Source organism: Leishmania infantum, chromosome 20 (assembly GCF_000002875.2).
Source record: "Leishmania infantum JPCM5 genome chromosome 20".
NCBI classification, from domain to species: domain Eukaryota; phylum Euglenozoa; class Kinetoplastea; order Trypanosomatida; family Trypanosomatidae; genus Leishmania; species Leishmania infantum.
Genome location: NC_009404.2, coordinates 154,382 through 166,645, shown reverse-complemented (window position 1 = coordinate 166,645; position 12,264 = coordinate 154,382). Strand labels below are relative to the sequence as shown.

The window sequence follows — 12,264 nt, the reverse complement described above, 5'->3', positions numbered from 1 at the left end:
GAAAACGATCAGCACGTCTGATGCGCTGGTGTAAAAGGGGCCTGCCGGGCAGCACACCCATCACAATGCCTTGAAGAAGAGGATGCCGAGAGGAGAGAGAGATGGGGTAGCGGCGGCGGTGCAACGCATCTCACCGAGGTGCTGGCTTGGCGGTCCTTCTGAATCGTAGAGACTACATTCGTGTGTGCCGGGAAAAGGTAGAGGCGCGGGTGTATGAGCGCATCGGAACATTCGTGGCACCGCACACGTCCAGCGCCGCGCGTTGCGCATGCGAGGATCAAGCATCTCGGCAGGTCATCCCATTTTTTCTCTTCCTCTCCCTGGCAAGGACACAGAGAACGAGGACACAAAAATCAGGCCAGGTGGCAGGTAACGCCCCTCACGCCGCTCAGCTCGCTCACGCCTTACACGCACGTTATTCCACACCAACGACACGAAAACAAGGGTAGGGGCGGGGAAGAAAGAGGGACAAGGAGGCGTGCTCCATAGGCAGAGAAGTATGCGTGTGTGTGTGTGTGTGTGTGTGCATGCGCTCGACACTCGCGACCCCTGCGACGGTGGGGTGGGGGGTGGGGGAGGTCGAAAATGGGGGAGGGGCAACACATGACGGTATTGTCTCTTCGTTTTGTATGATGCCGAGCGGCTAACCGTGCGCACCGCTGCCGTTTCCCTCCCCCCACCCCACCCCCACACACTGTCGTACCAGCGGACGGCCACTTTCGGCGAAGGAAGCCGAAAAGGCGCGCCGCCCACCGCCCCTATTCCCCCGACCCTTAACCCCTCACCGCTTCTTGTAAAGGGATGGCACGAGCACGTCACCCGGTTCGTGGCGTAGCTGCGTGTTGGCGGCCGCCTGGCCGTCCTTCTTGATGAAGTCGAAGGCAACGAAGTAGTCGCCGGCGACGTCGCTGTAATCCACCTCAAAGCCGATGTCCTCGACGAGCTCTGCAAACTTGCGCGGGAACGGCACACGGGAGCGCACTTCGATGATCTTGAGCAGCCGCTTCGGCTTCAAGATGCGGAAGGCCTCGAAGAGGCTCTTGACGTAGTCCGTCGCCATCAGGCTAAGCGAAAAGACACAGACGTCGACATAGTTGTCCGCGAGGGGCACCTTGGTGGTGTCCGCCACCGTCACCAGCGAGTTTAGAGCAAAGAAGTCGAAGGAGTGCACCGTGTAGCCCTTCGGCTTCAGCGCCGCGGCGATCTGGGCCTCACCGCAACCCATATCCGCCACCACCCACGAGACCGGGATGTGCCCTGGCATGCTCTTCCCCTTGTTCGCGAGAAACCGCCCACGTCGGTCCCCTAGCAGCGACTCCACAATGAGCGTGCTCGGATTCATGGGCCACTGCATGAGCTGTTGGTGGTAGCCGGTGTGGTAGTCGCGAAAGGTCGCCTCCTCGCGCAGCAGCCGACTCGCTAGTGTGGTCGGGGCGTTGTACACCTGCTCATTCAAGAGACGGAACGTGCTGGCATTCAGGCGCTCGCGGAAGTGGTCGAGGAGGTCCTCGTCACCCTTCTGCCGCAAAACGCGACGGCGCTGAGCGGCGCTGCTAGCCCCGGCTGCCTTAGCCAAGTTCTGCCGCTCCGGGTCGACAATGCAGTTGTATTTTGGGACGCGATGCTCCTTGCGGTAAACCTTCTCCTCCATCTTGCTCGGGAACGGCACATTTTTTCGGTTATTCGCTGAGTCGCGGCTCGCCATGAAGGCGCCGTGCGACACGACGGGCCCCTTTAGCGTGCTGCCATCCTTGCGCTTGAAAGCCGCCCCCGCTGCTGCTGTTGCGCTGGCGCTGCTCGAGCCACCCGCACCACGCAGAGGACCCTGGGACGCTTTCTTGGCTTCCTTTTTCTTCTGTTTCTTCTCGTACTTTCTTTGAAAGTGGCGGCTGCCTAACATGTTGGACAGCACAGGTGCACGCAGCACCCCCCCCTTACCGAGAGCAGCGGAGACAAGACGCAGGAGACGCAGTGCGAATACGCGGTGCACAAGCACGCTAAAAGGAGACGGGACGAGAGAACTAAGAGTGCGTGTCACTGCAGCGCAACGATGAGCACCAAACACCCGGTGCACCGGCGTCGCACGCCAGTGGCACCCGCATGCCAAGGGCGAGGCGAGGGCGTAAGAACGGAGGGGCGGAGAGGAAGATGGACAGCGATGGGACAAGGGCATGGGGCGGTGCTCCCCCTCAGTCTGCGTACGGACTCCAATGGTACAAACCAAAGGAAGGCGGCGGAGCTCACACCTCAAGTCACGCATAATAGATAACTTGCATAGCGCCAATGGAGGCCGGTGCAGGGCTACGACGCAGCGTGCGTCGCCAGTTACGCGCACGTGCCTGCGTGCACGCCCAAGACTTTCGTCATTGTCGCGGTGTTAATCGGCAAGCCTGTGCCTCGGCGCCTGCATATGCATAATAGACCCCACCAGTAGAGCTGCACACGCACACACGTAAATGCTATGAAAACTTCTATGAAGAAGATACGCCTACAAAAGCAGGCGCACGCGCACACATGCACCGTTGGATGCACAGGCAGCACTGTCCCAAGATTTCAATGGCACCGTGTGGAATCAGTATGTGCCAGGCCGGGGCGGGGGCGTCAGGTGACGGGGGAGACAAGACGGTCCATGAGCGGTGATGCCTTCATCGTGTGCCACCTGGTTGGCATCCACCGCTCGCGTTGTGGCGCTCAGCAACTCCCCCCTATGCACACACTCACACACCACTTGCCCTCACCATGTGCCACACACACACATCCACGGATATGTGTATGGGGGTGCATATACGGTTCTATCGGTACCACCAAAGCCCTGCGAACGGCACTTCACAGGCGCTCCTGGTCGTCCGTTTCGTCATCGCTCTGCGACGCCTCGGAGGCACTGGCGTTGTCGCCGGACACTGCAGTACGCGCGTCCCCATCAGAAAGTCGCCGTCTCGCCTGCGCACCTCGGCGACTGGCAGCCGCCGTGCTCTTCACGATGGCGGCACACTGCGCCAGGAACTCCTCTCGGCTTCCCGCAATGCGGCGCAGCACCTCCGAGGCACTTGTGTGGAAGGTGCTCATGCGATGCTCGTGCGCCTGCGCCCCAGAATCGGCGTAGACGTGCGTGGCAATGGCATCCTCATCAGCAGCAGGCACTTTCGCGGCCGCTGCGTCTGTGCGGGCGGGGCTGTTTGCGGTGCGAGGCTGCAGCGAGAGCGTCGGCTCCGCGGTGCGTGTACTCGCCGGCCCTTCAGTTTCAGCGACACCCACTGCGTCGTCCTCACCTGGCATCAGTGTGCTTGTGCAAGGCGACGTCCTCGAGATACCGGAAAGCGACTCCACAGTGGCGCTGGGCGAGATGGCTGATGCATCCGCGGCCACCGAGGCCGCTACCACTGCGCATGGTGAGGACGTCCAACGGTCCTGTGCATCTTCTTCGCCCTTTTCTTCCCCGGAAGCTTGAACAGTCTTCGTGGATGGATGGGGTGGTGGCGCTGCAGAAGGAGCCGGGCGCGGTAGTCGGCCACCCTCCTCAGAGGAAAAGCGCGTAGCGTCTGTACGCGGGATTGCCACGGAGTGGTTGGCTGCAACGCGTCGGCCTCCTCCCGCGTCAGCCTCCTTGGCGTGCCCAACGGACGCTTTCGCAAGCACGCTCGATGCAGGGGCGGTGGCGGTCCGCGAAACAGCTGGGTAAGCGAAGCGGCTCTCTCGCTGATCATCGCGCGCACCACGCGCGGACACCCTCACGGCTGGGTGAGCTGGCCCATCCGACCAGGCGGCGCACTCCGACCCCGCTTTTGTGCCACCACCCATGCCATTCCAGCCGGAGAAGCAGGGTGCCGACGAGCTCGGCGGCGACGGTGTGGCGGTGGCCGAGTGGGCAAAACGAACGCGCGAGGAGGCTGCGGACGACATCGGTGTCAGCAGAGCGGCGCGTAGCTGTTCTCGCCGCATCTCGCTCGCCGCCTGCTCCTTCGCCTCCTTGGCCTTTTTCTTGTAGGCACGGAACTGCTCCTCGAGCCGCGCGCGGCGGCCCCGCTCGTCGTCCAGCTGTTGTCGTAGTCGCTGAACCGGCTCCGCGGCACTGGCGGCAAGGGCTTGCATTTTGGTGTCCTTGTCGCGGAGCTGCCGCTTCAGCTGCGCAATGGTGTCCTCAGTGCGCACCTTATAGGCCGCCGCCGTACGTTGCTGCTCGTGTTGCGTCTCTTTCCACTGCAGCTCCGCCTGAGCCGCCTTCATTTGCATCTGCTGGTGCTGTGACTGTTCGTCTATCAGGTCCTGCTTGAGGCTATCCATCTGCGACCGCAGAAGCTCGATGGTGTGACTCGCAGTGTCGATGTGGTGTTGCAGAGTTTTCACCTGCTCCGCCGCGTTCGCCTCTTGCAGCTCCAGCCGCCGCTTGTAGTCGCTCAGCATCTCTTGATGGGATGCAGTCTCCTCCTGCGTGGCCGAGTCTCGTTGACGCAGTTGCTGGCGCAGCTCCTGTGCCTCGGCGCGTAACGAGACGAGCTCTGCCTCCGACTGCCGTGCGCGGTGCATCGAGGAGTCAACGAGCTGCTCGTACTCCGTCTTCAGAGCGGTGTGGGCTTCCTTGAGCAGTTTGTACTTCCGATGACTCTTTTCAAGGTAGGACATGCGCTTCGTCGCCTCCGCCAGCAAGTCCTGGTAACTCTGCGAGGTTTGTGTAAACGCCGCCTCCACCTGGGCCAGGGCCGTCCGCGCCGACGTCTCTTCCTTCTCCCGCCGCTCCTCAGCAGCGTGCGCCAGCAGCTGCAGCTGCGCCTCGCGCGCCTGCCAGTCCACTTCCTTTGCTTTCCACACCTTTACCTGCGACTCGAGCTGGGCAACTTCGGCGGTGACCTTCTCCGCCCGCTCACGCCACTGCGCCGCCTGCGCCGCGTGCTCGCCTTGACTGTGCGCGAGCGTCGCGTACTTGCTCTGTAGGGCCTGCAAAGCATGAGCCGAATCTTCGAGCTCCATCTTACGCTGCGCCGCCTCGCGGCGCGCAAGCCGCAGTTGCTCCTCCGCCTCCATCAGACGCTCCCGTTCCGTCTGCAGCGACGACTGAAGGAGCTGCTGCTTGATGGAGAAGGACGTGGCAAGCTCGTCAGCCGTCTGCTTAGCCGCGTTTGCTCGCTCGTGGGTGAGAGACTGACGCAGCTCCGCCATCTCCCGTGCGTGGTCCATGCGCAGCCGCAGCATCGCCTCCTCCTTCGCCTCCAGCTCCGCCCGCAGCTGCTCGGCGACACGGGCGTCGGCGAATGCTGTGGCAGAGGCGACGGAGTACGGCAACGCGGTGGGGGCAATATTCGCCAAATCGGCAACAGCGCACGGCGGAGTCGCAGGGACTGCATGCGGATGTGGAATGAGCTCCCTCAGCTGAGGAAGCACGTCTCTCTCAGGAGTGCCCTCTCCGTGCGCGCGCACGTCCCCCACGATGGATGTCGTGGATGAAGAGGAAGAGAATGACGATGGAGCGGGTGGACTTCGTGGATGTGGCGCGGACGTCACCGCTGCAGCCGAATTTCGCGGCGTGGACGATCCCGCCGATGGGGCCGGCGGTGGCGGATCGGTGAGCATTTTTTTGAATATGCTGTTCCACCTCCGTCCGAATCGAGACAGCATCCCAGAAGACGCCGTGCCGCTCGCCTTCTGGAGGCCAGAGCGGGTGTGAAGGCTGGACTCGTCACGGCTTCCGCTATACGTCGAGCCAGGGCTCATAAAGAGCGACGTGGATGCGGTGGGCATAGAAGCACCGCTGAGTGGCTGCTGCTGCGAGCGCCGCCGATGCGCGGTTGAAGACTTGTTAGGTCTCTGCGTGGACTGCTGCGCCGCCATGTGGGCACGGTACGCTGCGGTGTCGGCAGTCGTCACTGTTGGAGACGGCGACGATGCTGCTGAGGAGCCGCGCAACCCGGAGAAAGACGCCGAGGACAGCGTATAGGAGGTGCCTCCCGCAAGGGGCAGATCGCCGTGGTCTTGATGCGAATGTCGCTGCTGCCATGGAGGCGGTGGGAAAGAGTCGGGTACGTGCGACGGAGGCGGGTGCAGATCAGGGCGACGCGAGTGGCGCGGCGGCTTCGCAAGAGACGCCGGTGAGGAGGGCGCGGTGCCGTTAGAGAAGTTTAGCGTTCGATGCGGCGTCGACGCCGGCGACAAAGGCCGCCGACTGGGCGGCTGCGATTGCAGCAGCGAAGACCCGGCAGCGGCAACGGAGGTCTGGCGGAGCACACCAGACGCGCGCCACTGCCTGTGGTGGCGGCTAGCTGACAGTGGCTCGCGATCTTCGCCCTCATCTTCGCAGTTGTCTTTTTCATCGCCTGTCTCGTCTCTCTTGTAGACGTCCGTGCCGTCGTCGCTCTCGGTGACATCGGGTAGTGTATCGCCTTCGTCGTCGTCGAAGTAGTCACCGTCGCTGTTGCCGTACTCGTCGTGCCGCATCTGTGCCGCGAATCCCCTCGCGGATGTGCGCGAGCCCCTCCAGTCGTTTGAAACGCCGCCGTAGTCGCACGCGTCTCTCGATCTCCGGGACGAGAATCGCACGGTTGCCCTCGGTTGGACGTCTGCTCTGGCGCCGCTGCGGCCACCGCTGCTGTCTTTGCGGATGCTGCGGTGGGGGTCGTCGTGCCATACCTCGGCACGCCTCTCTTCCAGTAGCGAGCCTTTACCTCCTCTGCTATGATAGTGCACCCGACGTTTCTGTCTTCGCTCCCCCTCCTTCGCGATGATGGGCTGCCTGTCGACCGCCACAGTCGACGCTGCAGTGCTGCGGCCGGCTAGTTGGTAGAGCTGCTCAATGCCGCGGTCAGTGTGGTCGATAAGTCGCTGCAGCTCTCGCGGAATGTCATGCTTGTTGTACGCGCTGTGCGTCATGGCTCAGGAGAAAGTAGGGAAGGGGGAGGGGGCTCACAGCCACGCAGGCAGACGTGGATGGGGGCCGACGCGCGGGAGATGGGAGCTCACGTCACCTGCACAAGAACTCCAAAGTGGGCCGCAGAAGCAAAAGAAAATAGCGCGGGTGCGTGCGGTGTGGCGCAGGTTGCAGGGAGGCTTCGCTGATATATTCGCGCTGTGTTATGTGCGTACGCCCTGTACGAATACGTGTGCGTGCATGAGTGTGTGCGTGTATGGATGATGAAGCAGATTCCTGGGCGAGCTGCGAGTGCTGCGGCGAGCCTTTGTCGAGATATGCGCTGTGCGCTTGGCTCCGCAAGTGGCAGGCAGACGTTTTATTGAAGTGCCCTGCCGGGATGGCCTCTCGCTGTCAATAAGATGAAGCACCTTGGGTCTTCAGCGCTGCGACAAGCCCGTCAGAGTTGTGGATGAAAGCATGAGCAGGTGGTAAGAAGACGTCCAGGACGGGGGGGGGAGAGGGCGAGCTAAAGGCGCCAGAGAGCTACGTCGAAAGCAAATAGAGTGCAACGCACCGCACAGGCGAACACAAACCGCGGGGCGCTGCTGGAGCGCCGTAGCAGACACGCGCGTACTACATCCCTGTCACGCTATAGAGTGGATGTCCTCTTTTCCTTTCGTTGCCCGTTTCGAAGTCACGGGCATGAGTGCTGGCAGGATGCAACGCAGATGAAGAGCAGACGAAGCGAAGGGGGTGATAGGTGGGTGGGTGGGCGGGTGGGGGTACTATAGAGCTCCCTTCTCCTCCCACATACACACATAGAAAAAACAAAAGGAAAGAGAAGTATGCAACTCCCTGCGAAATGCAGAAGGGCGCAGGTGAGCTACGCAGATACAACGGCTAACTTCTGCACGCGTTGGAAAAGGCGTGAAGCGCGTGCCACGCCTGAGTGGCAAGAGGCGGCTCGGCGCGCCTTGTATGATGAGGCTTGTAAGGCGCTGGGCACCTCGCCACCCACGGACACCTGCTTCATACCAGCCAAGCTTCACTCGGCCAGTCCTCACTCAGCAAGTCGATGACGCTGTCCGACGAAACGAGCTCTCCGGCCAACTGTGATGGAGGCTGCTGAGGGCGTACACGACAACGGCTACGATCGCTGACGCCGGTCGACTGCTGAGACAAAGTGGCGGCGGCGTCTGAGCAAGAGGACGATGCATGCCTTCGATTGCGTCGTCTCGCGCGAGTGAGACGCGCGTTGAGTCGATGAAGCGCGGACACTGGTGCGATGTTTCCTTCATCGCCATCACTACTGCCTGTAGGTTGAGCCGTAACGCGTTGTGGCGACCGTTCACGGCACATGGGATGCCCCATCATCGATGCGTGTGCAGGTTGCCGGCGGGCGCTCGCGTAGCAGCCGCCTTCAGACCCAGATACACTGCTGGTCTCTGCGTCCTCCTCCCAGCTGGAAACCGACTCCATGCTCATCGCGATAGGACGGCAAAGGCAGCGGGGTCGCGCGAAGTCCCTCGTCGCAGTGGTGGTTTGGCGGTAAGGCAGCGGCGTGAGCATGCTGCTGCCGCAGTTTTCTGCATCGTATGGGAACATGTCGAGCGTGTCGGCCGCTGCGCCATTTTCGGTCGAGTGAGGTGACGTGCTTTGCGCGCGCGCAGACGCAGCGGCACCGCGCGCAAAACTGCCTGCGCTACCCAACGCATGCGTCAGGGTTGCACGCGGAGCCGCATGTATACCCGATCGCCTCAGCGGTGCCCTGAACCCTCTCCTGGACTGCAAAGGGGACTTGATGGCGGCGCTGGTGATCCGTGGCATGAACGGCTGATTCCTTTGCGGCGGTGATGCTGATGCGACACGAGGGAAGAGGAGGAAGAGACAGAGGCGGGCTCGCGCCATGTGCGGCGTCCCGTCAACGTTGCCGGACACTGGCAGAGAGAGGAGCGGCGCCTTTCTTCTGATTACGTTCTTCCTCTCGCGAGTGTGTGTGTGTGTGGCTATCGGTTGCCTCATTGGCATCGTCATTGTCAGCCAATAATCACCAACGGAGCAGGTGCGAGCAGCCGTCAAAGGTTCCCAGGTGTGCGGAGGTGAGGTGGACAGAGGGGAGCGAGAGAGACAGACGGAGCAGACAAGCGTGATCGATTCAAGATGAGTAGCAGGGACGGCCACGTTTAGCAGAAGCGGCAGAGCCGCCGGCACTCACGACTACCCTCACACGTCCCTCTCTCCGTTCGGGTTTGATGCGAAGTCCCTCTCCAGCGCAAGGAGGCCGTGGAGGGCAGTAGAAGGGGATGGGGAGGGGGTATGTGAAGCACCTGCACGCATCAGATAGCTTTCACACACGCTAGAGTCACAGGTGTGTGTGTGTGTGTATAAGGGGAGGCGCATTGCAAGTCGTGCACAGACGTGTCTTGCCGAGAAGCTCTTTTCCCCTACGCGTGTGTTTGGCTTTCGAGCTCGTGCCTTCTGCCTCTCACGCGTTCGGCGTGCGCCCAGCAAAATCCTGACGGCGGACAGAGAGGGAGAGCCGCCGGAGAATCGAGGGAAGAAGCGAGTTCGAGAGAACGGAGTCGCCGCGGCGGCGGCAGCAGCAGCAACTCGCGAGACACCGTTGCTCACGCACACAAGTCTACACGCGGTCGGTGCTTGGGATAACGTCCTAATCGCGCCGATTCAAAAAGGGGATGGAGAAGTCAAGGCCAAAGTGGAGGAGATGGCGGTTGCTGAGCACCAAGCTGCTGCGGGGCTGCTGTCGTCGCCGCCGCTTTCCGCCCCCGCCGGTGCCGGCGCGAGCGTCGGTCTCGCGACGCATGCGCTCCTTCGTCTGTCGCAGCCGCGCCTCGTCAGCCAGGGACTGCGCGGAGAAGACGGCGCGGGTGGCGGCGCGGACGGTGACGTCCTGGGTCGGGTAGGTCGCCTCCCGCAGCGCCAGCACAGCCGGAGATGGGTTCTGTGTCCAAGGGAGAGGAACAAGCTCTGTCCACGGCTCGGCAGCTGCAGTTGCCCACTGAGCCGCTGTGTCGTCGCTGCACTCCCCGGACGACGATGAACTCGCGGCGTGCAGCACCGACTCATACGGGTACCGCCATGAAGGCGAGGGGTTCACAATAGGGTCCTCAAGGATGCTCTTCTCTGGTAGGGCGAAGCTGTCCAGGTGGCGGTCGCGCAGCACGAGTACGCCCGGCAGGCTCACAGCGCTCTCTTGCACTTCGAGATTCAGCACATTCTCCAGACCGTTCACAGTGAGGATCAGCTTGAGCGTGCAGGCCTGCACCGCCTCGATCTCCACCTTGACCTTGGTGCTGGCAAAGATTGGCGCTGGCGCATCCATAGCAGTGGAGGTCGTCGTCGCCGATGTGTTGCGCACCGCAACGTTCTCGCGGCGTATCCGGAGCGGTTGCGGTTGCGCTGCGGCAAGCGCCTCCAGTCGGCTTGTCCCCCCCTCCCCGGTTGCCTGGCCGGTGTCACCCGTGTTTTTCAGCCTCACGCCTGCCAGTGACCACTCGACGCGCAGCTTGTTTGGCAGCCCCAACTTCTTAACGGCGACCAGGTTGTCGAAGAGGAGGAGCACCCGCTCCCCCACGTAGAAACGCGTCGGCAGCGAGTGCGCCTCCTGCTCGGGCACACCGCGGCGGGTGAGCAGGCGATGCTGTACGCAGACACCGGGTGGAAGGGCAATGTAGGTGCGGTCACCGCCAACGTTGTTCCCTCCGCCATAGGCCTCATCGCGTTCTAGGAAAGACTCCCGCAGAGACGCGGTCACTTGCCCGATGTTCGCTCGACTGCCGCCGCCACCGCTGCCTGTGCCCCCATCTGGGCCAGGTCCCGCCGCCGTGCCACCACTGGCCGAAGATGAAGCGTCTCGCATGCCAAACTGCTTGAACTCCGACTTGTCGTACGTGTCAGGGAAGTAGTAGACTAGCCCCATGTGAACCGCTCGCCGGATAAGCGCTGCTGAGACGACGATTTGATCGGTGTGCAGTGCGACGCAGCCTTCCGGGTCCAGCAGCGTGGACGGAGACTCGATGCGCGCGCACAGTTCATCCAGTGTGTTGACCACGGCACGGGCACACAGCAGCACATACCGGGCCCGCTCCTCCGCTGTTGGCGTGGACGACGCTGGGGAAGAGGCGGTGGTGGCAGTGCTGTGGGTGCGATGCAGCTCAATGCTGCGGTGCCAGCAGGCGCCGTCCTCCACGAGCGCGAACCATTCCGCTGGAAAGCGCTGCACTGCCACACCGCGCGGCAGGAGAGAGTCCAATTGCGCCAGCGTGTACGGCTGGTTCGGATGGCGGCTGAGAAACTGTAGCACCTCATAGTGCTTCGTGAGCTGCGCCGGGGTGAGGATGCGCTGGAACTCGCTCATGATGGAGGAGCCCGCCGCTGGGTGGGAGGAGTTACCTGGAGACGCCCAGCGACGACGATTGGCGCTCGCGATTGTTTTCCCAGTCGGTGCGCTGTGCAGGCGAGAGAGAACGCCGGGCAAGCGGAGGGGGAGGAGAGGGGAGGTCGTGCTCTGTAGCCGTGCACGCGCTCACACTTCGCTGCTGCCGCTGAGTGTGCGTGTTATGCAGAGAAGAGGGCGGAAAAGTTCGCGTAGCATTGGAGAGAGTTAGAGGGCCACACGAGGCGGGGAATCGAAGAGAGCGCTGCGGTGACATTAGCAACGGGTCGACGGTGGCAATGTCGAGCAGGCTGGGATGGCACCAGCGAAAGAAAATGAAGGGGAGAGGCACGTGCGAGATGTAGCGCCTGCCCCGTGACGCACCGCTGCCACGCTCGTGTGGCCTCGGTATCGCGTAGACAGCATGATAGAAGCAGGAAAAGCCAGAACACCTTTTTCTTCACCTTGACACTACCATGAGCGATGTGCATCACACCTTTCCGCTGCACAAGCACCGCTGCACGTCCATAAGCGAAGGCGCTCTCCTTCTCTACCCGCCCTCCTACTTCCACGAACGTCAGTGCTTGCAGCTGCGTGTGCGTGCGTGTGTGTGCGCGCATCATTTGATTGCCGTGATGATCTGTGTGAGCGAGCGACAGAGAGAGAGATATGCGTGTCGTGTGCCCACCCGCCTCTCCACCACAAGTAGGCAAACGTACCCCAAAAGACGGAAATACCGCAGCGCACCGGGAAGGAAGAGGGGAGTGGGAGCGGCGCCGTTTCAGTGCACTCCCTATGTGCTCCTTCACAGCATGTCGTACACCGAGCTGAGCGGCATCACTACAACCGTCACAAACACCTTCAGCTCGTGGTCCCGTTGCGTGTGCAGCACACTCAGTTGCCGCTGCGCGTTGATCTGGAGTGTCAGCCGCTCGAAGCCGCCGAAAAGGGTACCCACCGCCGCACCGCCGCCTCCGCCGCTGCTACCCGCCCCAGCGGCGGAGGCGGCGAGACCCATCAGGAGAATCGC

At 62.4% G+C, this 12,264-nt stretch overlaps 3 protein-coding genes across 3 annotated transcripts; all 3 read right to left on the bottom strand.

The window, feature by feature from the left end:
- Positions 1–781: 781 nt before the first annotated feature.
- Positions 782–1,900, bottom strand: LINJ_20_0490 (conserved hypothetical protein; the record flags this gene model as incomplete). The annotated part of the gene is made up of 1 exon (XM_001465129.1): positions 782–1,900. One exon carries the CDS (start codon positions 1,898–1,900, stop codon positions 782–784), a length of 1,119 nt encoding a protein of 372 aa, XP_001465166.1.
- Positions 1,901–2,826: 926 nt separating this feature from the next.
- On the bottom strand, positions 2,827–6,858 carry LINJ_20_0480 (conserved hypothetical protein; the record flags this gene model as incomplete). Its single annotated transcript, XM_001465130.1, has 1 exon — positions 2,827–6,858. One exon carries the CDS (start codon positions 6,856–6,858, stop codon positions 2,827–2,829), a length of 4,032 nt encoding a protein of 1,343 aa, XP_001465167.1.
- A 2,651-nt stretch (positions 6,859–9,509) lies between these two features.
- LINJ_20_0470 (conserved hypothetical protein) lies at positions 9,510–11,216 on the bottom strand (the record flags this gene model as incomplete). Its single annotated transcript, XM_001465131.1, has 1 exon — positions 9,510–11,216. One exon carries the CDS (start codon positions 11,214–11,216, stop codon positions 9,510–9,512), a length of 1,707 nt encoding a protein of 568 aa, XP_001465168.1.
- Positions 11,217–12,264: the final 1,048 nt, after the last annotated feature.